Here is a 26,055-nt window from a genome sequence, read left to right on the forward strand (position 1 = left end):
GAGAATTGCAGGGGCCATCCCTGCTTATATACTGACCGAGGAGCTCTCATTAAGAATATTCCAATATTGGCATAATATCGGGGTATTGAAAGTTGAGTTTGCGAGTGCTTTGGAGAAAGATCTAATGAAATACAAATAGAGTATGATACCTAATTAAATAGAGCCGATGAGGTAATCTAAATAGCAGGAATGGAGTATGGAAACATATTCAAAAGCAATATTTGTAATACAAATTGTACCTGATATTTACTCTAATCACGCACGTGTATATTTCTATTTCTGCTGCAAAGGAGGAAACTTGTATTCTGTTAAGCTTTGTGTGTGACGAGGTGTTCAAACAATTTTTAAATACTTATTTACAGATATTGCGATTTTTTTCCCGATCGGACAATAGCAATTACTTGTTATTGATTTGTTAAACTGTAACGAATGTTTGGGTTTGAATGAAATTTATAATCTATTCCAAACCGGTAGACGAAAAGAGTAGATACTTAGCCCATAAAACACACATTAAAGAGGCAAGTTAATTGAAACACCGTTAACATTTTAATCCAGCAAACAAAGTTAAATCCAGCAATATTTCGATTGTAAACGAAATGAGCGTTCACATCCACATGTATTAATCCCCCAAGGCATATGACAACAAATGACGGAGAGACACAAATTCACCACATATCGAATTCAATAATAAAGTCGCACAAAGCGACAACGGATTTCAAAGGAATTCCGCTGTCAATACATGGTGAACAAAACCTGTTCGGAGGTTGTAATTATGAGCCTGTGTTTGTTGGGCCTATATTGCTTCCTGCAGGTGACGTCAAATCAGGGCCCGATCAAACTGAGTGCTTTTAATAAAGCCAGCCGCCGTGCTTCGCTGCCCGTTTAACACTGATCCCCCGCAATTTTCTCCCCTAATGAAATCACCAGTGGTATTAATTCATGTTAACGAAAACGGGGCTCTCGTAACGCTGGTAATGCGTGTAAATAGACTAGCGATGGACTGGCGGTAGTTATGTGCATGTTAAATTAATATTGTGCGCGTGTTAATTAAATAGGGATGAAATGAAAATGTTAGCTTCAAAGAGTATAAACAATTTACATTTACATACAACCATATATATATTTAAACTCTAGGCGGCGGTAGAATTTGTCAAACAGATTTATATTGTTAGTTTATCATGCATGGTAGGCTGCACAAGCTACTTGTGAATGTGCAGGTTGCAGCTTGGCGCAAATCACTAGCATTGAATGAGTTTTAGGGACACTTTCCTATCAACTAAAAATAAAGTCATTGTCTTATACAAGATGATACAAAAATAGTCCGGATCCATTTAAGGGCATATTTGGTATAGTGTACTGATTAGGAAAAACATTAAAGAAAAAAAACCGGGTAAGTGCGAGTCGGACTCGCGCACGAAGGGTTCCGTACCATAATGCAAAAAAAAAACGAAAAAAAAGCAAAAAAAAAACGGCCATCCAAGTACTGACCACTCCCGACGTTGCTTAACTTTGGTCAAAAATCACGTTTGTTGTATGGGAACCCCATTTAACTCTTTATTTTATTCTGTTTTTAGTATTTGTTGTTATAGCGGCAACAGAAATACATCATCTGTGAAAATTCCAACTGTCTAGCTATCACGGTTCGTGAGATACAGCCTGGTGACAGACGGACGGACGGACGGACGGACGGACGGACAGCGAAGTCTTAGTAATAGGGTCCCGTTTTACACTTTGGGTACGGAACCCTAAAAAAGTACCTGATTCTTTTTCCTCTCCATACAAAAACCATAATTTGTTCGCTCTACTTTGACCTCATTATGATATGATGTTATATATACTGAATATGCCCTTGAACGGATCCCCACTATTTTTGTTACACTTGTATAACTGTTTTAGGATTCAAATCCACTTGCTTAGGAAAACTATCAGTCGAAAAATGCACAATTTATAATAAGTAGGACACCGTTCAAATGCAAATATTAGCTAAACAACTTAAAGCGATGCTTGCTCTTTTTATATTTAAATAATTACCATCGTTGCAATTAGCGAGGCATGTTTCCAGACTCGCAACTGTTCTGCCATTACTAGAAAATAATTGTCCATTATAAAACGAGGGGCAAAATGCGAGCAGAATTATTAATACTCTAGAGAAAACAATAGAATGGGCCGTGGGAACGGGCCTGCGGATTCTTATGTTAATGCCGATACATCGCGGATCGGCCAGCGCGAAACGTCCACCGAATTAAATCGCCCATTCATCAGCCTTTGTGAGGGTTTAATAATTCAACCGAGCACGGCCCCCGTACTGCGCACTCCAAATTACCCTTCGACTATCTCCCAAATAGCACTGGTTGTAAATAAAAGTGGTTTATTATGTTATCGCTGAGCGATTGTGGTACGGGGTGGGTCGCGAAACTGAGCCTCATCGTGGGAGCCGGTGCGTGCACCTGTCCCGGCTCGTAGACGTGTTGCGAATAGAAGGGAGTCTGGTTCGGTCGCTGAATAGCTATCAAACTAGAATAGATAATTATGTTTATCGGTGCAGAACTTGTTGAAGATCGGAATGTGGGAATCGTTTTAGAATAGGGAGGAGCATTCATCTTTACGGTGCGAAATACTAATAAAAATGTGCGTCTGACACATTTCCATATAGGTCATATACACATACGGCGCGATTCGGGAAATGAATTAGAGATTCACTAGATATGAAATAGTAAAGATACGTGACGTTGCACGACTAAAGGTACCTTATGGCGGCTGGCGGTTACGCTATTATTAACGCCGCTCCAACATTCAGCCTCAGCAATGGTACCTTTTGCCATGGAACGTCACATATCTTTACTATTTCATATCTAGTGAATCTCTAATACAATTCCCGAATCGCGCCGGCACTTATTTAAAAAACAAAGAATGTGTTTTCTGTGTTTAAAAACTTATTGATATATGTAATAGTTTCATAACACAGGTTGATAAAATGCATGAGTAGTTGGAGGACGAATGTTATTTAGATAAGGGTGCAATCTAAACCTATTTAATAAAGGAATTGAATAATAATTGAAGCACACCATCCTTATAACAAAGCTTAAAGTAAGTCAATATTTGAAATATTATATAGCGTTTAGTGAAACATCTGACCAAGTGCTGCGTTGGCGTAACAACGGTTGCGTAGCTAAACGCGAGTTTCGTCAAGTCAACTTGTAGGCAGCCGCTACGGCGCTACGGGTGTAGGAGTTTACACAGCCGCTACGTTTCAACTGACGTAGCTAAGCTACGTTTGTTAGCTCAATCACAGAGCTCTTAAGGACTGTATCGTTTATTATAAATACAAATAAAACCTGGTCTAACTGTTGACGTGTGTATTATTTTGTATTACTATGTTCTTAAGGTATACTCTGGGGGTATTTTTAAGCCATATCTGATATAAGAAGGTTTTACATTTATTTTATTTTAGGGACTTTATGATGATTTTAATACCGTCTAGCAATTGTAATTTGGACAAGCCTATCGAGCTTAATTTGAGACTATTTCACCGATTCCTTGGTACGATTTAAAGAAACAAAAGGTTAATATGCTGCCAAAATATGCCATCTAAGTGTCCTTTTCATGATTGCTCAATTGAACATCCACAGAATAAATGTGGTGATTTTTTATCTTTACATGAAAACGACTTTTTATGCAACATTTTGGATGCCCGTCAATTTCTGACGCCAGCGAAATGAGGGAAACAGCTAAAAGAATCTACCGAAATCCAAAGCCTAACGGACATTCATGGCGTTGAACCATGGCTAGAACAGGTCGATAGAAACGCTCCATGATGGTTATATTGTATACCAAAGTCGGGGTTGTCGTAAGTAACATGCCATATTCTCTAAAAGGCCACCAAGCACAGATCCAAAACTTTTTTTCCAACTAAAAGAAATGATTAGACTATGCCCAGATGTTTCGCTTTACGAATCATATGTAATTGCTGTTTACATAGTACGATTTTTTTTGTGTAATATCTCGTCTTGTTCGCAAACCGTAAATTTTCTTGTAGTATTTGTCCAAAATCGTTGTAGTTACTCGGGAGGATTGGGTAAATATTGTCCAAACCATATGCTTTACGTGATCTCCCAGGACGAAATGTTACTTATTATTAAAGCACTAATTAAACTATATGTGTAATTTTTTAATAAAAATATAATACCAGAAAAAACGGCTAAGTAAAGTTGTATTTATAATAAACGATACAGTCCTTATCGCTTCTTTACTTTTGTTAGATATGCATAACGTTAGCCCATCAGTAAAATTTAGACGTTAAGTCTATGTAGTGAAGTGAAATTTTAGTCATATTTTATCATGCACTAGTATTTCTAGAAGTGATATTCAGGTTTTAAAATCTGTTTCTTATTTGATATTGATATGATACTATCGCGTTGAAATGAACTGCGACAAGCGGCGGCGGTGATAAGGCATCTCGTTTATGAGTACCACCAGTAGTTAAGTGCGAACGAGATGCCTTTATGACACGACTTGTGACACAACTGCATGTTACGTAATAGTTGGTTTGTTAGCATATTTGGGTAGTTGAGTTCAGATTAAATAGAATCCAATTCTAGTGATTAATTTGCATTCAGATATTTTACCAAATGGCACAATTTTAATTCATCGGTCACATTGCATAAAAGTAGTGTAATGTATATTTAAAGAACCTGGGATTTGTTACGATTAAGACATGGCATATCACTTACATAAATTAGGTACCTACAAAGTAATTGATAGCCTCCTCTTTATTGGGAGTCGGGAAAACAAGATTTAGCTGCGGCAGTCATCATTCTTAAAAAAACGAATAATGAGGTCAGAATCCTCTATAAACATAAAATAATGAGTAAAGCTGCAGGGCAAGCCACTAATTTTGCCAAGAACTTCCTCTTCCGTTATTCGAATATCACAAAAGTTGACCTAGATTCATTTCGGCTTTTTATTAAGGGAAAATGTTGCAGAGAATTGTTTGGTTGTGATATTAGGTATAAATGTCTTTATTTTACCCAAAATCGGTCGAGCGATTTTTCTTCAGGTTGCTTAATTGTATTAAACAATAACTGAAACAGTTTGCCGAGGGCTTCAAAAAATAAACGTGTCCTGAAGCACCCACTGCACTGTCGCAGATCAAACTAAATATAATAAATTATGAAACGAATCAATGAAATAAGAGCCAAGATAGGTACTTTTTCGTGCTTCTACTTATTTAAATATATGTTTAATAAAAATGGAAACTATAGGTCTAGATTAAGAGAAGAAACTGTAACTATATTTTTTGTATGACCGTTTGTTTCATATTTAAATAAATAAAAATAAATAAAATAAATTGCCATGGTTGAAAATACTATTAGTCCATACATAAATAAATAAACTTGGAAGCTGCAAATTGTTACTTCAATAGAGCTTTGCCTAAAATATGATCGATAGTAATTAAACCCTCCTCGTAACACTGCGTCTGTTACTGCGGGTTTGAATGCAAGCCCTCCATGTTTCGGCAGAACAAAGCGAGTGTTGTGTTACCCATGAAAAACCGTTCGTTGGGGTTTGCTTTTGTAATCCTATATGCTATTGCAATATGCCGATCTGATATTTTATATGTTTACTAGTACCAACACAATCCTGTATAAAATAGCGTCGGACTTACAGGCCGGTTGCAAGTTCGGTTGCCATTTTTAAAGTTCGTATATTAATTAATTTACGTCAAGATGACGGCAAATGCGTGCACGGCCTGTTGGAAAGTGATTACTGATTAGGGCCCCCCCCACATCTAGCGTCTTTCGAACGTCGGCGTCTGGTCAGCGCTATGGAAAATGACGTCGCTGCGCAGTTGCGTCGACGTTGCGTCGAGCAGCGGCCTTAGAGTTGTAGACGCCGACGCTCGAAAGACGCTAGATGTGGGGGGGGGGGGGGGCCTTTACGTAGGCTGTTAACTTGCTGAAATGTACCTATGGTTGTCACATGCATGTATTGTATGAACATTGAGCATTCATAGTGTTGGCAGCTTAAATGTACGTTAACATTAAGATGTGCAGTAATTGCTTCCAATACTAATTAATTAATATGAGTGCTAAAACAACGGGAATTGTACCCCGCTGACTAAGCTCTACGTGAATGTGCCTAGTGGGAAAAACCGCATCATTATTTCTGTGCTTTTTAAGAAAACACTGTATTTATTTCGTTAGTTTTCTGTAATACAACTTTTTTATTTATTTATATCATTTGTGTGAGACTGTGAGTCAATCGGTCCTCGCTAGAAACACGGGCGGCCGGTTACTCTTTGTCGGATAGAAGTTACTTATATGTGATGTGTCTAGTAGGTGCATGTTACTGATTTATTGGGGCAGGTCCCCGCAGCGAATACGGGTGGCCTTGACCTAAGTTTCCAGGTCTTCGCCGGGATTGGCGGTTTCATGGTGTAAGTACAGGTAAGCAATTTTTTTTTCACCACTTCAAAAACTGATAGCAAAGTTGCATTTTAAACACATGTGAGGCAAATCAAATGCAAATTTTCAGTTGATTTCTCATGTTTGCTGGTAGAATTGACTTATAAATGACGATTTTGGATGATAAATGTCATAATAACATTAATTTGGCATTGATTTGGTTTGATTTTGTTTGATATTTTACATTTAATAGTTGCTTCGAGTTGGTGTAGTCAAAAATTTTGTGTTTCACTCGGGGGCAAATTTTGTTTAACCCTCGTGCTTTGAAACCCTCGCAACGCTCAAGATTCCATTTTTCGAATTTCATTCAATTTTGGAATCTTTCGCTTGCTCGTGTATCAATATTAGCACGAGCGGTTAAACAACAGCTTTGCCCCCTTGTAAAACAAGCAACTATTAGTAAGTATAATTATATATTTTGTTCCATTGTAATTTAACCTGTACAATAAAGTGTTTACATATATACATACTATTAAGTCTTATTATCTTTCTTACGTGTCTCCTACAGATAAACTTACGGTAGTCGTCTTAGGTTTGGTCGGAGGCTTGGTCAGCTTGGTCCGAGAGGGAGGTGTCGGCGGCGCGGGCGGCGTGCCCGGCGGACTGCTGTCGCTGCCGCCGCGGCTGCCGCTCCGACTGCTCGTCGACTTCTCGGACCCGGAGTTGCTTGACTGTGAATAAAAGCGGTCTATGATAGTTATGTCTTTAACTGACATAAAAGACTCATTGCCAGATGAAGTACCTACAAAAGTTTATTATATTACATTCAGGTATCGCCCAGACTAGCCTACCTTATTCTAATTTGCAAGCACAGAGTCTACCGCGAACCACGTTCGACGTGTTGCCTCCCTTTCACACTTACGTAGTAAATTCTAAGAAAAAATCGTGCTCCGAATTTGACAGCCGTAGAAGATGGCACTGGAAGACGCAATACATTTGTGGTAACTGAATTGTCAAAAGTCAACATTCGAGAATCAGTGAGGGTCAGAGTGACCGCATAATGTAGGTGTACGGAGTCGTATAGAGATGTTAAGATACATAAAAAAAAAAGCGGCGAACATCAGATATGTTAAAAATACGTCCAAACACTCATAACTACCGTAAGTTAAATTGGAAAATCTATTAAAACTTTAAATTTGGTATATCTAAATACGGTAAATAATTGGATGAGTTTTCCAATGTCACTATCGTTTGTAATGTGTGCTGAAATAGACATGTAGGTACTTAATAAGGCAATTAAAAGTTGACTTCGAGAGTCCATGATGAAATTGATGAATCTATATATAAATCTGTGTGTTGCCACGAGCTATCTAATCTAAAGGGTGAATATTTATTATTGGGGTGTTGTGGGCCTTTGAGTGCCACTTCGAACAAGCTGTGACCTATTGTGACGGCCCTTTAAAGTTCACTACTAATGCCCGTTGATTCCATGAAATTCCCGATTCTTTGGGCCGTAATGCTCTGTACCTCATAGGGTTCCAATAAAGGGTGATTAGCACCCACGTTCGAGTATACACGTTAATGCCAACTGTGCGGCAATTTATGTTGTCCTAAATTACTGCTGACAGTACTGACATGGTATAATTTTTAACGTTTTTAATGGCACCATAACCATTTCAACGTGAACCTAACCAAACATGAAAATATCTTATCCATCCGGATTGGATTGTTCTAATTAATTTTCCTAAACAAAGTCACGGATTATTAAAACTCTGAAAATTAAAAATTAACCCACTGCTTTGCCTAAAATAAATTTACAAAGGACTCTTATAAAAGTACCGATAGCATTATCTTTTCGAATATGCTCTTCGTGATAATGGTGTTAGCAGCAGTGCCGAAATATGCTAGTTATAATACAAGCATTTTGTCGAACTTTATACTTCTTTTTTTTAGCATTAGAAATAAGGTAAAAAATCTTGATGAGTCTTTTAATGGAAAGTCACATTTTAAAAATTACTTACGGCAAATATGTAACAATTATGAATCTAATACGATCATTTTATATTCTTCTGCTTTCATAAGTAATAGTCACTGATTTTTAAAAAGCGTTTTTCAAATAAAAGACATGTCAAGATCGCTTACCTTCTTGCAAGTTCTTTCTAATGCTAAAAAAAACGAACTATAGACTTTATTGTAAATTACACATCTTGTTATATTTCTTAGATGAAAAAATATATTTTTTAAGTCTTGTTGAAATACAAGTTTCTCGCTTTTATTTATATTAAGGCATCGAATTATAGCCAAAATCGTCTTTGTGAATATCCTGTCTTTATTTGAGCTCGGCGAAGGTTGATATGAGTATTTTTAAATCCACTCATTGGATGTACTTTTCCTGGCAAAACGTCCTCGTAAAATGAAAAGAGCACACGACTCGGATTTGGGGTAATTGGTTAATTAATAAGGGTGGCAGAGTTTTTACACATCGCCTCTGGCAGTGTGCCAACAGTAATCTACTTACGTTCTCGGACGTTCACGTTTTAAAAAGGTGCAGCAGATGCATGGTTTCATACTGCGCTAGAGATTAGCTTAGCGACACAATTCACGTACGAAACTTAGGCACTTAAATCGTAAGTTAGTTTTAATCTTAGTACTTAAGTCGTAAGTGTGAGTTTCGCTAAATTTACATAATTGGTATCTACGAGCATACTGAATCGACGATCTTTGTATCGATGGGGCAAAATAGAGAAGTTCTTTTTACAAATTGTGAATCAAAGGCTGAAATAAGTAATTAATTATACTTCTTAAGTTCGCCTTTTGTACAATTCATAAGTGCAAGAAAGTTTATTATACTTCAATATTTATAAATCCATGTAGAGCGAAGACAAGAGTGATTTATTTCCGTAAAACATTGCCATTTTTTAACCGTGTTGGTTGGTACACTCTGTATCAAGCTATGGAAGATTCTCGGCCCGATTCGAACTTTAGGATACATCAAATATTACGGCTAGATACGATATGGATTAGATATGTCAGTGTCAAAAGTGACGTTTTTGTTTGAAGAAACGTCACATTAGACACTGACATATCTAATCCATATCGTATCTAGACGCAATATTTGACGATCTTAAAGTTCGAATCAGGCAGTCTGTCAGATAACTTACATCCGAGTGTGGCGGGTAGTTTCTGGGTGGTGACGCCGGCGACGCTAGCCGCTGGGAGGCGGACTCGCGCTCGGCGCTCGGTGCGCTTGCGACAGTGTTGTTAGAACCTGCAATCAATTTCCAGTCTTAACAAAGAAAATAGGCACCTACTTAAAATATTTAGTAAATATATTCAAACGAGAAATATGAAACGGTAAATCGAAAAAGATAACGTTTTTTCCATGGTGGGTACCTACAGTGTTTTAGAACATAATCTCTAAGACTGAGTCTCCACCGCGAATCTCTATCACTTTTTAAAAATAATTGGTGTAATTTTAAATTGACATTTGTCATGGATAAAGTAGAGATACTCTAAATACATCCTCAGAAAAAATGTATTTTTGGAGCACTAAAAAATCTATTGCTGGTACGAAACAGCCGCTTATAATTTATAATTTAGTACTGAATGCACAGGTACAGGTACCTTGCGCATTCTCCTAAATCCCCCCGTATCCCTGTATACAAGATACTATCGCTCGTCAAGGCAGATAACTTAATTTAGATTGTTTATGTTCGCGGTAGAACCTCTGGAAACAACAATTTACACTTGCTTTTGTTTCTGGACTGTTCACTTGTCCGAAATATATAGAATTTCTATTTGTATAAAATGACAGGCAAGGGAAATCTAAGGAATTGTTCTTCAACGCAATCATGTTATATTCCAGTTCAGCATAGAATAGTATATCTATGTAGACATTCACACGTCATCAGGCTTGCGTAGATTATACAACATGCAGTTAGTCGCACCGGGAGATTGCACCTTGATTGCTTGGCGCCTTGTGCACACAACATCCATGCATTAATACACGTATGCCTTCCAAAGATTAATCTTGTACAATCATGCGCCCAATCTGACCTTAACCTTACGATATGCTACGAATTACGTTTGGTTGATGATGATGAATATTCGAGTTAGTCGGAGGTACGAAATTCCATATATTACGAGTGTAATAGTGAGTACGAAGCTGTTGGTAGGGAGTCCTAATACTAGGTTCTGAGTCCGGTAAGGAGATACATTGTACTTACAACCACATATACGTATCTGAGTTGTCAATGTTTTCTTTGTATTTAAAAATGCATTATTTTTATAAGAATGATAATCTACTTAATATTTACATAAGTGTGCATATGTACATATATTGTCCTTTTTTTCCTTCCTCCTTTTTTTATTAAGGTTCCGTACCCAAAGGGTAAAACGGGACCCTATTACTAAGACTTCGCTGTCCGTCCGTCCGTCCGTCCGTCTGTCACCAGGATGTATCTCACGAACCTAGATAGCTAGACAGTTGAAATTTTCACAGATGATGTATTTCTGTTGCTGCTATAACAACAAATACTAAAAACAATAAAATAAAGATTTAAATGGGGCTCCCATACAACAAACGTGATTTTTGACCAAAGTTAAGCAACGTCGGGCGTGATCAGTAGTTGGATGGGTGACCGTTTTCTTTTTGCAGTTTTTTCATTTTTTGCTTTATGGTACGGAACCCTTCGTGTGCGAGTCCGACTCGCACTTGCCCGGTTTTTTATTTTATTTAATAGAATTTCAAGTTTATTTATGTGGTAATCAAAAAGTAGTTGGTATACTTACGATTTTTTACTACTGATTGTGATGATTCACTGGATGATAAGGTTTCTGTCAAAAAGCAATTGAAATTATTAGTATTAAGGAAAGTTAATTCTCGCATGATAGTTTCATAAAATATAGTTATGAAACGATTGCGTAGCTAAAAAAACTTTTTTTAATAATTGCAAATTGCAATTTTTTAAATAATTTTAATTTTGAAATTAAAAACTAATGTCATGTTTCTATAACAATATAGTATTAAAGTCGTATTTCTATTTATAGCACAGAATAAATAATAGTACTACGCACAGAAGACTCTCTAGCAAAACGCGTCTGTCACGATCACCACAGATATGGCCAGCACAGAGCCACGCCTGTTTATAGTCAAAAACTATATACTTAAATAAATAACATACTTTCCTAATTTAATTCTGGCGGAGCCTATTGGACGAGAAGCGCAATGACCCTATTTACCACAACTTAAAAAAGTTAATTAAATTAATTAGTTTTTCAGTAAAGATCGTACTTGAGCCTGACGGTTGGTGGTGGTTCTCCGTGTGCCGGCGCAGGGATCTCGCATCGCAGTACGATTTGCCGCACCCGTCTGCTTTGCATTCGTACGGCTTCTTGTTACGGTGTGTTAGCATGTGCCCGTTACTGAAACAAACGTTACAAAACACAATCAACAACTTGAATACTTATGAATAGGTATATTAGGTGCATGATTAAAATTTAAAATTTTTAAATTTTTATTTAATTTTTGTGAAAATAATGACATTACGAATTGTTTTAACTATCATAATTATAATGTTTATTCCTCTTTAAACTAAGTTGACTTTGTAACTACTTGCACGAAATAAAAGGTTTCTTTTATTTTTATTTTATATAGGTGCATGGGATAAGATCTACGGCCCGATTCGAACCTTAAGATACGTCAATTAATAGATCTAGAAACGATATGTCAGTGTCAAATGTGACGTTTCTTCAAACAAAAACGTCGCTTTTGACACTGACACATCTAATCCATATCGTTTCTAGATCTATTAACTGACGTATCATACAGTTCGAATCGGGCAGTAATACATGTAGTGAGTCACACACTGTTGATAATAAAATTGATAAATATGTACCTACCTATAGCCAAATACTCGAATACGTAAACATTTAAGTTAACCATATATATATATATACATATATCTCCATGTATTCCGAAATGAACGTTTATTTTTGGTTGACGTTTCTTTCATATCCATGTTTGTGCTATAATTTACCTTTTCGCTTGGAGGTTTCATTTAAATACAAGTATCGATGTAAGGCAGATATAAAAGTAAACTATGTACGATTCCAAACGTTTTGTTATACTTACACAAACATGTTTAAAATAGACCCATGTCATTGTCATGGGCTTGTGGGTATAAATCCGATTACAAAATACACGTGAAACACCGGTAAAATCTTTTTGCAAAAGTTTTTATAAAGTATATTTGGGCAGAGACGCAAAGCGCATTTGTTTATCTAAGTATTTAGTTCTCGGCAAACAAAAAAGTCATAAAAGCCAAATGTGTCGAAACTTTAAATAAAGTTCTTTGAGGATTTCTCAAGGGAAAATATAGAAAACTCCTAACTATCGATTTGCCAATTTATTAGCGTTGGATACGAGTTTCATTCACATTACAATAATTGATTGATATGAAATATAACTTTAGTAGGTAGGTATCCTGGTAATAATGTTAAATCTGGTTCAAAGAGTTTCAATTATAATTATATAACAAGAAGACAAGTCAGGGTATACCATATGGTTGAGAAAAGTGCAAATCTAATGCATAAGAGTCGGGCGGCTACCTCGCACAACGTATCAGTATTGCGATACAGCGGGGAAATGCCGCCAGCATCCTTGGTACAATGCCTCAGGGGCCTATTTTAGATTTAAGCTAGTTATTAATTTCGTTTAGTTGTACCACTGTATATATATTGTATGTAAATAAATGATTTATCCATGCATAAGAGGGTGTCAACTATCTACGGTCCTTGCGCAACCCCAATGTGCAGTAATGATTATTGGTAATATACATTTAATAGAATCTTCAATTACAAGTTAGAGTTTGACGTTGGTTTCGAAATGGATTGAGACGGTTTTATACCATCCGAGGGCAATCTATGTAAAAGGAATACATTTCCTAGTCTACATACCTTAGTTAGCTACAGTACCGATGGACTTGATCGAATGTCATCACTTAAGGATGTAAGTAGTAGATAGGGACCAATTTTCGTACATGGGTGGACTGTATTATAGTACAGTACGTTGTCTCACGTACAGTTATGGATACACACCTTCAACTTAGCTATGTATTAGGTATATCATGAAAAAGTAGCATTATTTAGGATACGTTATAATAAGGTTAGTGCTTTTGACATGCTTTTTCAGTGACGCTGCTTGCTTATACGAAATCACGATACTGATCATGCTACACATCTACCGAGCACAGGGCTACTTAATCGCCCGAGCGTCGCGCATGAATATTAATGGGCACCTCTGCCATGCGTGTTATTGACATAATGTGCTCCCGACCTAGTTGCTTTAAGATGTTTGGGGCAAACACAATGTTATGGAAGTTTGTCGTCGACACTTTTAGGGGAACTTGGTAGTATTGCGATAGAAGTATTATTATGAGAACCATGAGAATCGATTAACTAGTTTCCTTTATATAGTTGTCAATGTTATCATGTCTAATTATAGGGCTGGTCTATGACGAATAATAAGTACCTAAATGATGACATGTAAGTTCTTTTTCTTATATATATATTCTGACGACAATTATGAGATTGATTCAGTACCTATCTGTTGGAGATGCTAGTGGTGTTTTTATTTTTAAAACAGTTATATTACCTTACTTATACGCTATTAAGTCCCGTTTGAGTAAATAATAATGTTTAAAAATCGTGAAAGCTTAAATCAGTAAATCGCTTCTGTGTTTCGTTGACGTGTTTCAACAGAAAAAAAATATTATTATTATGGTGCATAATACATATTGTGTTGGTGCACTTAACTACTTAGTATGTAGGAACAAGATTTCACTCTATCGTTTTTATAAGACGACTCGCAAATTATTTTTATTTGTTTGTAGTTTTCAGGCAGTTTTCAGTAGAATTGTACACTGGTGTATAAATGAGTAAATGTCAGACTATTCAATATACTTAATATTTATAGATTCAGATGCATCTTGGGATCATCGTTAAAATATATAACAATATTAATAATGTAGAAAAAAAAGAACTGCCATAATTATAGAGATAACTATAAAGATACACAGAAGTAAGAGAGAAAAAAGGAAAAATTACAAAGATGAGGATAATGAGATGGAATAAGGGAGGATACTCACAGATGGTCCTGCCGCTTGAAGGCCTTTGCGCAAGTGATGCACACATACTTGCGTTCGTCGCTGTGCGTCAGTTTGTGCTTGGCGAGCGCCGATGCGTTACCGAAGATCTTGTTGCATACCTGCAAAATTCACACAGATAATAATTGAAGCCAACAATGTGTTTTGATGTAAGTAGGTACTAATAAGAGGTAATCATAATCAATCAGCCTATGTGGCATGTTTGACCTACATTACCTAGAATCTCGTCATCTCGTCAAGTTTATGTGGGATCTCTTTATTTATTTCTCATTGCATGGGTAGTCACAAAGTTCACATTGTCCGACAGTTGAAAATGGGTTGTGTGGACTGATAAATGTAATTTTTATTCAAATATTTTCAGAGTCAAAACAAAAAATGAATGAATGAGTGAGTTTTTATGTATACGTAACTGCAGTTAGGTGATGAACCTGCTATCGGTACGAAAAAATAATTTCAAAATCCCCCAGAATTTTCACAATATTATGTCATAATGTGACTCCATTTCTGGTGGTCACACTATAAAGATAAGCAACCACCGTTAGCCTCAAAATAGATGCAAACATACTAAACTCATAATATCGTTACAACAATGAGTGCGCAGAGCCCGTTGTTGACCCTAATCCCATGTTTGTTTCTCATCTAATTAGAGGGCCTTTTCGTCTCCTAATCCTATTTTTATTTCGGACCTCGGGGCCTCTCTAGGGCGTACTTATCGATGGCGGGACCGACCCATTGTTTAATGCCCTACCCTCATATACATAATACAGTGAAACTTATATATACCGGATGTGGCCTGTAACAGGAGCAAAAAATTTAACTGTAGACTGTACTCCTCAAACTAACCAACATTAGTTCAGCAGCTTTTAAAAATAACTTGTTTTTTGATTTTTAGTACACTTTAAAGTTAATTCTAACACGCAATGTATTGCGAAATTTGTTATGTTTAAGGCGTGACAAGCAACGTCAATCACAATGATAGGTAAATGATAATGGCGTACATTGAAGGTAATATTTAATTTGTATGAAAAAGAGGAAGTTTTAAGACTTCATAATTTTTAAAAGTTGGTGAACAAAAGTGTCACCGTTTGAGGAGTACAATCTATGTTTTAATTATTTGCTCGTGTTACAGGCCACACCCGGTATGTACACTCTGGGCCATTCTATTTTATAGTTATTGGGTGTCTTTGTCAACAATTTCATCACTGTTTCACCTTCTTCTTTTGTTTTGTAGGTTAAATTCCCTTTAAAATCAGTAGGGTAAGTTGTGGTAAATATAAAACACGGGTAAAATTAAGACTAAGTTTATAGTTAGGGGTCGCGCCCTGCATCGCAGCCATAATTGTGTGTTTTTAGTTTTATGATATATTTTATAATATGTATGCTAGTTTAGAGGTGTTGTTTATTTATGGGCTAATAGTTGCCTGAAAATAAATATTTTCATTAATTTATTTAACACTCAAATACTTATTATATTTCATTCCTATTCCGTTTAAAAAGAAGACTTGAGTGAGTGTTTTCAAGTTCGGCTAGACTAGGCATAAAATATTTACGAGGCTAATAAGAAGTAGACAATTTACTACACAATTATTTAATTCGGTACTCTTAGTAACAGTAAGAATAAATAACGTAACTTATATACTTTAAATCATTTATATTTGACATTGGAATGAATGCAATTAGACGATTTGTTCAGGCATCCAGGCATATTATACTGGCATAATATCTATTATTGTCAAAAATATTCGCCGACACGTGTCGCCCTGTAATTAGCTGATTACGAGCACGGCATGATCAGATGAGTAGTTGATTTAATTAGAACCCAGCCCAGGGAATACTTCGCTGACTTTAATTAAAGCCTTATGCATCAAACAAAGGAGATCAAAATAACACTCCAGAAGGTATACGAGGGAAAATGATGATTTAATTATGTTATTAATATTACTTATCAAACAAAAACATTGACAATTAATTCACTACAAACTAAGTAAGTACACTATCTCCCATATCATACATACGTATACGTATATATTCCCATTCCCACCTTCGTCCCTATCCAAATGCTTCAAAATACATTTTTAAAGTATCTACTAATACTAACTTATTCACTTAATGAAATATAACTAAAAAAACTATATAAAACAGCAAAACCGTGGCGGAAGCCGAATTCGAATCGGTGTCTTAAGTTTACCCTTAATATTTAGTAACAGAATTTCATTTGTTCCCAAACTTGTAAGTTTAATTCAATCATGATAGTAGAATAACAGTTAGTTGTCTGAAATAACTTATTTGTGGTCCTGGATATCAATTCAAATATTCAACAATACCCAAAATACAGGATAGGCCTGGGTGGCCGTTGACCTTTTACTATTACATTTTATTAAATCAGAATAAATGCAAAAATTGAGCACTGAGGAGGTTAGAACTCATAAGTCTCATAACTTTCGGGGTTTTATGTCAATTTAAGGGATAAAACAAGATTCACAGACATTAACAACATATCGATAAGTAATAATTATAGTAGCAGCACCAGTCATGGGACATTTAAGAGGAAATTTGGAGTATTTATGATATTTCCCTTATACATGTAAATGCTCTACCGCTTAGCGTGTTAAAAGATGAAAGTCCTATCCGTCTTTCATGTTTTAGGCGTGTTGTATCAAAGATACTGCAATGAGTTTCCACATACTTAACAAATTAAAACTATGTCTTTTTTCTCCAGTCATGGACACCAAAGCTCCAGTAATGGGCCCCCGGTAATGGACGTGGATCCAGTAATGGGCCCCCTATAATGGACATTGCTCTATCAGTATAAAATATTAAAATGGGGAATAAGTTATGGCAAAAAAATCAAGTTTTGGTATAAACTTTTATCGCTGAATGTATTTTTCTTTCCACAGCCAATTATTATTGTATTAGATCTATCGAGACAATTCTAATATACCCAAACACAATTAGTTAGGGTTTATTGCGATAAAGTTCACATGGCCACCTCCTGTCTCCATCATCAGATCAGGTCCATGTTATCATAATATTGCATTATCATCCGATTTGCATACTTAATTACGTACTTACACAACATTTCAACTGAATCGGAAATCGAAAAGTGGCTCAAATTCAGCTACCAAGATTTGACCCACACTAAGTTACTAACAGGGCAAGTTAAATAAAAGTTTGGAAAACGATATTAATTTATCTGAAGTCCGAGAATACCTCCTGATTGACATATGTATTTCGTAACTACATTTTACTTCTGTATTGTTTAAACATGAAATTATGGCATGGCAAGCATCATTATGTAAATTGTCCCATCACAGGAGGTATGCAGTTTTACAGCTCCTATAATGGGATTGGGCCAAATACCACTATTTTTTTTACATCTGTGGAGTCACAACATAGTGTGTTGTATACCTTATCTCATGGTAAATGCAATTAACAAAACACATTCTAGTTTTCATCAAGTATTAATTAATTAAAATTTAATAAATTAACTCACCTCTCTTAGCGAAGTTGTTAAGAATTCGTAGTGGTATTTTTTTTCAGTGACACGACAACTTTTGGGTTGACGCACATTTCTTAAAAAATAACCAAATTTAATAAAAATTGAAACATAAACAGCTCTAGGACTCTTATTTATGATAAAAATATGTCCAGTGTTTATAAACTACTTTTAGATACTTATTTTAGAGGAATTGTGTTTTTTTGTCCCATTACTGGTTCCACGTCCATTATAGGGTCCACTACTATATTATATTAACACATTGAGTGCCGAGAACCCGCCGACGGGTTTTCTGTTGGTAGTCGCTTTCCTCTACAAAGCGAGAAAACGCTAGTAGCGGCTACGAAGGTAGCGCTACGATAACGTTGGCATTTCAACAGCTCATTTGAACGGGCACTGACATTAAACCGAAAAAATGGTAATGGAATCATATCAGTAAATCTAGTGCAAACTATCTGCAGCACTATGTATGACTTACTTGACTTACTACAGTTATATTAATACCAGTTTGAGGGAAACTCACTAGATGGCATTTAAATAAAAAAACAATGACATTGTCCGTCACACATGACGTCACGCAAGCGCCTTACGCGTTACGCTGTCTCAAGTTTTAATAACATTTTTCCCCCACCTCAAAAAGTGCACAGCGCCGCTAAAGAAGTTTTCACTTCAAAAACAAATAAAAACTAGTCTGAGTGAAATGAACGCGCATTCTGCTAACTGACATGATTCCAATATCATTCTAATATCGGTTTGATGTCAGTGAACGTTCGAATTGGCCCTAAAGTTTGTGTAGTAATCAGCAGCGCTACTTGAGCTACGCCGTAGCTCGTAGCACCATTTTTCTGCGACGTAGAGTAAAAACTACCATTTATGTTTTTGTACGCCCTTTGAATTACTCAGCTTGACTTACACCATCCTGAATCTCAGTTAAGTATAAATGTTGTTTGGAATGTACAGTAAGTAATAATATGTACACTTGTACAGCAGTTGGACGCCAAGTATGCGCGCACTCTGATCCGGGCCGACGCGACACCATTATCTGCGCAATGTTATTATTCGCTACATTTGAATATTTTACTAGGGACCCAAGAGTTTTTCGCTAACGTGTCCTTTGTTGGATATTTCTTTTGCACAAATTTTGGTCTTCCATTTAAATATGGAACGAAAGTTCAAGGTAGCTTGGTACAGTCAGCAGCAGAAGTTGCTAAGCGGGCGAGGTGTTCAAAATGATCTTGACGCGACTTTATTGTTAAGGTTATAAGAGCGTGTCAAGGTAATTGTGAACACCTCGCCCGCTTAGCAACTTCTGCTGCTGACTCTACTACTTACTATAAGATAGGTATATGGCATTTTTAAAGTTAAAATCCCTAATAAAAGTACAAATCTACTTTAGATCGTTTGACATAGGTACAAAAAAGGATTAAACTGTAGATTGCATGTAGAATAACGAGTCTAACTGCATTAAATTTGTCATGCAAGAAGACAAGGGAACTTGAGAAATTTTAACAAAGAGCGAAGACGAACAACTTTCTAGTAAAACTGTTATGTACCTAGATATACTCGTACATCTACGAAACAAAATTTAATTAGCTTTCCGTCATAGAGACGGTTGAGATGGCTTCGCTCAAACATCATGAAAAGATATGCTAATTTGAAATGTTCAGTGTACCTAAAAAATTCAAAAGACAATTGTTTTAAAGATAAGGTACTATGGGAACGTGTAAATGGGTAATTGTAAGTTCAAAGTTATTTATATGTCAAATAATAACAACGATTCTTTAACGTTAGGTTACTTTTATTTGATGTTTGTGCAGAATTCGTGCGCTAATTAGGTACGTGTATTGTGTTTTTTTCTATTACAAAGAACACACGTTAAAATTATATTACTCATACTTATGTAAGTTATAATAGTATGTTCTATGTAGAGTACTATATTTGTATGAGGAATAGTGGTATGCTCGACCTAACTAGTTGAGGCCATATTGTTAAGGTTTGCATACAGTGCCAGGCTAGTTCGAGTTTTATTAGACTTTTGGTTCTGTTTCCAAAATGATACTGATCTGTCAGACTGTAAAGTGACATTACTGCAGCCAAAAACGTCACTTTTGACAATGACAGAGATCATATTGGAAATAGATCTAATAACTAAAACTCCAATTGGCCTCTGCGTCACGATACGATCGCTCACAAAATGAAGTAGATAAGTTTATATAAATAAGTTTACTAGGTACCTATTTATCAAAATCAATATTCTAATTGCGTCAATAAGTATGAAAATAATATTATTTAGTTTAATTTTACTTGTGTTAACCGGTTAATTATTGACCAACCTAATATAGGCCAATCAGAACATACATAACGACCAATATGAAAAAAAAAAATTAAATGTCTTATTCTGTGATAAAACAATATCTACTTCATACCTCTAATTATTAAGACTACACATGGTGGTATAAAACTGGAAATTACTAGTAAGATACTCGCCTCGCGCCTGTCTAGTAAAATGTTGGTCGTTCAGTATCAATCCAAAGTAAGTGACATCTAAAGATATCTCGGGGTTTTCTCCCGAGGAGCCCTTGAGTTATCTCTCGGGCGGATCAATATTTACGGTGAGGCATGGTTTTATGGCGAATAAACTTAGAACGATGGGTTTCCAGAGTATCGGCGGATTTGGACATCAATCTTATGGCAAATTCCTTGTTACGATTTATAAAATAGTTTTTCATGTTACTTTTTATGTTTATTGACATTTTTAAGGTTGATTATATTTTTGACAAATGTTCCTTTTTATTTAATACTTACTACATTTATAGTACTACTCGTAGTAAAATACGTATTTACTTTTATCTCATAATGTAATATTGCCAAACAGTTTCAATTTAAACTATGATTATATTATGTAAACGTTTAACCTATATACTCTACTCATTGCACGTCATAATCAAATGTTTTAACAAAATGGCAAGGAAACTGGGCTTAAGTGCTTACTCTAAACTTAGTTGAACAAAGGGAGAGAGACAAGCTTTTTGTGCGTCAGGTTTTCGTGCACATTTTCATAAGTTTAGTACCCGCGACCTGAATTCTTAGGCCGTGACCTACATATGGAATGCACGCAGAAATCAGGTTGAGTGGCATCACTCGTAACGTTCTGCAATTATATGCGTTTGGCGAGTAAACATATTTCGTTTACACTCATTGACTTTCTGGGTTGAATGTGACATTAAGTATGTCAAAAAAAGTCTGGCTAAGGAAAATGTGTCACTGAAGAAAGCTTGTGGCTACGCATGCGGTAAAGGGTTAAGTAGATAAGTTTAAGTTACATATAAATAAACTACCTAGTACTTGCATATTAAGCTAATTATAATAGGAGCCTCGTCTGCCAACAAACCGCTATGTGGTTTGGCAGAAGAATGTATTGTATCTAAATGTAAGTAAGCTTGTGAATAAACGCTTTTTTTTTTTGTGAATATACGAGTATACTTACAGACGTTATGTTTTGATTATATGTAGAACACATTTGCTTCCAACAAAAGGGCAATATTTTAAGCTTCGCTTGAATCGAAAGAGAGGTTCGAGTGCCTCAAGGATGATCGGAAGCTAAGCCCCGCGCTCGAGAGTTGTGCACGCATCCAATTTTCAACGACTCATTTTTTTATACATGACGAAACAGACATCTGTGTATCATAAAATAGACGAGCGTTAGTAAACATCGATCCTTTACTTAAATTGGACAGTGTAATGGTACAATCAGTAATTACCTATCGATCGAAGTTTTGCTACCCACCAAATGTATGAATTTAAGCGACTAACGGCGCGATTCGGGAAATGGATTGACTATTCACTAGATATGAAATAGTTACGATATGTGACGTTCCATGGCAAAGGGTACCCTATGGCGGTTGGCGCTTACGATATTATTAAGCCATAAGGCCATAAAGTACCTTTTGCCGTGGAACGTCACATATCGTTACTATTTCATATCTAGTGAATGTCTAATTCATTTCCCAAATCGCGCCGTAAATCTTTTCAGTTGATTTTCGTGTTAATTTTATAATGATGCTCGTTTATGGAACTAACATAACTTTTGAAATATTACTATTTATTTAATCACTGATGATTGATCAATGATTTGTTTATACCTACTTTAAACAGCTATAATATTAGGTCCTTACATATGAAATTGGCGTTTGGCGAACTGGCAACTTTGGTTCAAAATATGTGGCGTTCGGCTAGGAATTCCAAATTCAAATTTATTTCAAATTTAAGACCATGTATTTCTGTGTTCGAATTACGAAATTTATTTGTTATCGCGTCATTTGTTTTTCTTTCACATCGTTCTGTTCACAATATGGAGAACTTAAAATATCGCTATATTTACGAATATGAGTTTCACCTCGGCACTAGTGCTGCAGAAACGGCTCGTAGGATTAACAATGCGTATGGGGAAGCTACTGCAAAAGAAAATACGGTACGTTATTGGTTCCAACGTTTCCGTTCTGGAAATTTTGACCTACAGAACAAGCCCCGTGGACGGCCGGAGACAGAAGTTGATAACGAAGAATTAAAAGCAATTGTGGAAGCAGATCCATCACAAACCACGTCAGAGTTAGCGGCAGGCTTCGGTGTGAGTGATAAAACCATTTTGATTCACTTGAAACAAATTGGAAAAGTGAAAAAACTTGAAAAATGGGTACCGCATGAATTGAGCGACGCAAACAAAGAAACACGCGTCGAGTGTTGCGTTTCACTTCTCAACCGGCACAATAATGAAGGCATTTTGAATCGTATCGTTACTTGCGATGAAAAATGGATCCTGTACGATAACCGGAAACGTTCTTCACAATGGCTGAACCCAGGTGAACCAGCCAAATTCTGCCCGAAACGAAAGTTGACTCAGAAAAAGGTACTGGTAAGTGTCTGGTGGACTAGTGCCGGTGTCATCCATTACAGTTTCTTAAGATCTGGGCAAACAATCACGGCTGATGTGTATTGTCAACAATTGCAAACGATGATGGAAAAGCTAGCCATTAAACAACCCAGACTGGTCAATCGATCTAGCCCACTGCTGCTTCAGGACAATGCTCGACCACATACGGCACGTTTGACGGCCGCAAAACTAAGGGAGCTGCGACTGGAATGTCTTCGACACCCACCATACTCCCCGGACCTTGCTCCAACTGATTACCATTTTTTTCGGAATTTGGACAACTTCATGCAAGGAAAAAAATTCAATTCTCACGAGGCTGTCCAAACGGCCTTCAAAGATTTTATTGATTCTCGCTCACACACTTTTTTTAGTAAAGGAATCAATGAACTACCTTCGAGATGGCAAAAGTGCATAGATAGCCATGGTACATACTTTGACTAAATAAAAAAATAGTTTTATAAAAAAAAATCGTTTTCATTTCTGCCATATGAAACGCCAATTTCATATGTAAGGACCTAATATATAGGGTGTGGCCTGTAATATGAGCAAAAAATTTAACTGTAGGCTGTATTCCTCATACAGATCAACATTTGTTCAGCGACTTTTAAAAATAACTTGTAGTTTGATTTTTAATACACTTTAAATTTTATTCTAAGACGCAATGTATTGCGAATTTTGTTATGTTTAAGGCTTGACAAGCAACGTCAATCACAATGATATGGCGTGGCGATGGCGTCCATTGAAGATAATATTTATTTTGTATGAAAAATAGGGAGTCTAAACACTTCATAATTTTTAAAAGTTGTTGAACAAAAGTGTCACTGTTTGAGGAGTACAATCTATGTTTTAATTATTTGCTCGTGTTACAGGCCACACCCGGTATAGTAGGTATTTTAATGGCGTAGAGTAGATGTAGCTATTGTAGGTAAGTAGAAGCAAGAGCTCTACTTACTTTTTAACACTGCTAATTTCCGGCAGCGTAGAGAAGCCAGAAACTATTTAAAAGCTGAAACAAGTTTCCTAATTGCATTTATTAACTCCACTTTCAACTTATTTATGATGCTTTTGTTGAAGAAAAAAAAAACTCTTTCTTTCTGTCTCTAATGAATTTCATTAAAAATTGTGTTTCTTTGTTCAACTGTTTCTTCTGAACAACAGAAAACAATATCTCTGCTCACCAATATTCTTCAAACAAAGGTTTAATTACTTAACTAGGTTTTGTAGCGAGACTAGGTTCTACGGCTAACTAATGTGTAGAATTACTAAAATACATTAAAAGCTCGGGTGCGTTCGGTGGGCGAACCTTTACAAACATATTTCGGGATTGTGGTTTCGTCTATCAATGTGAAATAAATTAGCCGAATCTCATACAATATAATTTATTTTTCTCAAACATGCAATGAAATATTGATGTTATGTTCCTTATAATAGGCTGCGAAGTATGACGTTTCAGGTGCGGCTAGGACAAAAGGTAGTTAATGGAATTTCATACAAATCTTGCAGGCCTAGGCCGGCAAAGTCCTCTTTTTTAATTTTCATTTCACAGATAATTGTGACACAGCATCTTGGCATGCATCCATTAAAAAAAACTAGAGGCAGTATTTGCTTTATGGTTCGTAATGACACTCTGCCACTACGCCTATAAAAAAAAAACAAAAAACAATGTTTGCTATAATTTGCAGTTTTATTTGTATAAAATCAACATGATAATCCAACTTCTGCCGACCCACATCGCCACCTCTGCAGAAACCTGATGGGACACTGGCCCACTCCGCGACAGAGAAAGCAAACTTGTTTGCTTCTCTGTTTGCGAGCAATTCACGTCTAGACGCAGGCTCAAAACTTCCACCTACGCTACCTCAATGCAGTTCCTCTATGCAGAGAATTGCTATTCATCAAAAAGAGGTACGCCGAGCTCTGCAGAATCTTGACGTGAATAAGGCCAGTGGACCAGACGGTATACCTGCACGTGTACTAAAGCAGTGTGCGCCTGAGTTGTCTTCTGTACTGACACGCCTGTACCGCCTCTCTCTCCAAACAAGAACGGTGCCGAAATCCTGGAAGCTTGCAAACGTGCAGCCAGTACCCAAGAAGGGTAGTCGTGCTGATCCCTGCAATTACCGACCAATCGCCATTACCTCCATGCTCTGTAAAGTCATGGAAAGGGTACTTAACGGCAAGCTGCTGGCATACCTCGAAGCAAATGATCTGCTCAGTGACCGTCAATATGGCTTTCGCCGAGGTCGGTCTACTGGGGATCTTTTAGCGTATGTCACGCACTGCTGCGGCGAGGCCATCGAGAGGAACGGTGAAGCGCTTGCTGTTTCACTGGACATCTCGAAGGCCTTTGACAGGGTTTGGCACGCAAGTCTCCTTAGCAAGCTTCCTGCATACGGCATCCCTGCTGACTTTTGTAGCTGGCTATCTGATTTCTTGAGTGAACGATCGATCAGAGTAGTTATTGATGGCTGCTCTTCAGACCTCATGGCCATTGACGCCGGTGTTCCTCAGGGGTCTGTTCTCTCCGCAACCCTTTTCCTGCTCCACATTAACGACATGCTGCAACCCAGCATTGTAGGTTATGCAGATGACAGTACGGTTGTTGAGAGATATTTGGCTAGTGCAGGGGACAGCAGGGAGGATATACGTTCACAGAGAGAGGCCATGGTTGAGCGAATGAACTTGACCCTTAGTCTCGTTTCCCAGTGGGGTGATGACAATCTGGTCACGTTCAATGCCTCCAAAACGCAGACGTGTCTATTTTCCGCAAAACGGAGTCCATTCGACCTGACTCCTTCTTTCCGGGGTGCATCTGTACCTATTGCCGACAGCCTGGAACTCCTCGGCATGGAGCTGAGTTCAGTCCTCAGCTTCGGCAGCTTCATTGAGTCTAAAGCACAAACTGCGGCCAGAAAGCTGGGCGTCCTAAATAAGGTGAAGCGATACTTCACACCTGGACAGCTTCTAACACTTTACAAAGCTCAAGTCCGGTCGTGTATGGAGTATTGCAGCCACCTGTGGGATGGCTCAGCTAAATACCAACTCGCCGCTTTGGACTCA

General features: G+C 36.9%; 1 protein-coding gene across 2 annotated transcripts in view; it reads right to left on the reverse strand.

Annotated features, from left to right (window-relative positions):
- The window catches only part of LOC134673516 (uncharacterized), a 297,423-nt gene that overhangs the window by 22,302 nt on the left and 249,066 nt on the right, over positions 1-26,055 (reverse strand). The window contains exons 6-10 of one of the 2 annotated variants that reach the window (XM_063531508.1): positions 14,552-14,670; positions 11,698-11,828; positions 11,196-11,240; positions 9,566-9,672; positions 6,983-7,135 (exon numbers count right to left, since the gene is read on the reverse strand). In XM_063531508.1, coding sequence (XP_063387578.1) covers positions 6,983-7,135; positions 9,566-9,672; positions 11,196-11,240; positions 11,698-11,828; positions 14,552-14,670 — 555 coding nt within the window. The remainder of the gene's footprint in view (positions 1-6,982; positions 7,136-9,565; positions 9,673-11,195; positions 11,241-11,697; positions 11,829-14,551; positions 14,671-26,055) is intronic. The other variant, XM_063531509.1, reaches the window with a different exon arrangement.

This window comes from Cydia fagiglandana, chromosome 18, assembly GCF_963556715.1.
Source record: "Cydia fagiglandana chromosome 18, ilCydFagi1.1, whole genome shotgun sequence".
NCBI lineage: Eukaryota > Metazoa > Arthropoda > Insecta > Lepidoptera > Tortricidae > Cydia > Cydia fagiglandana.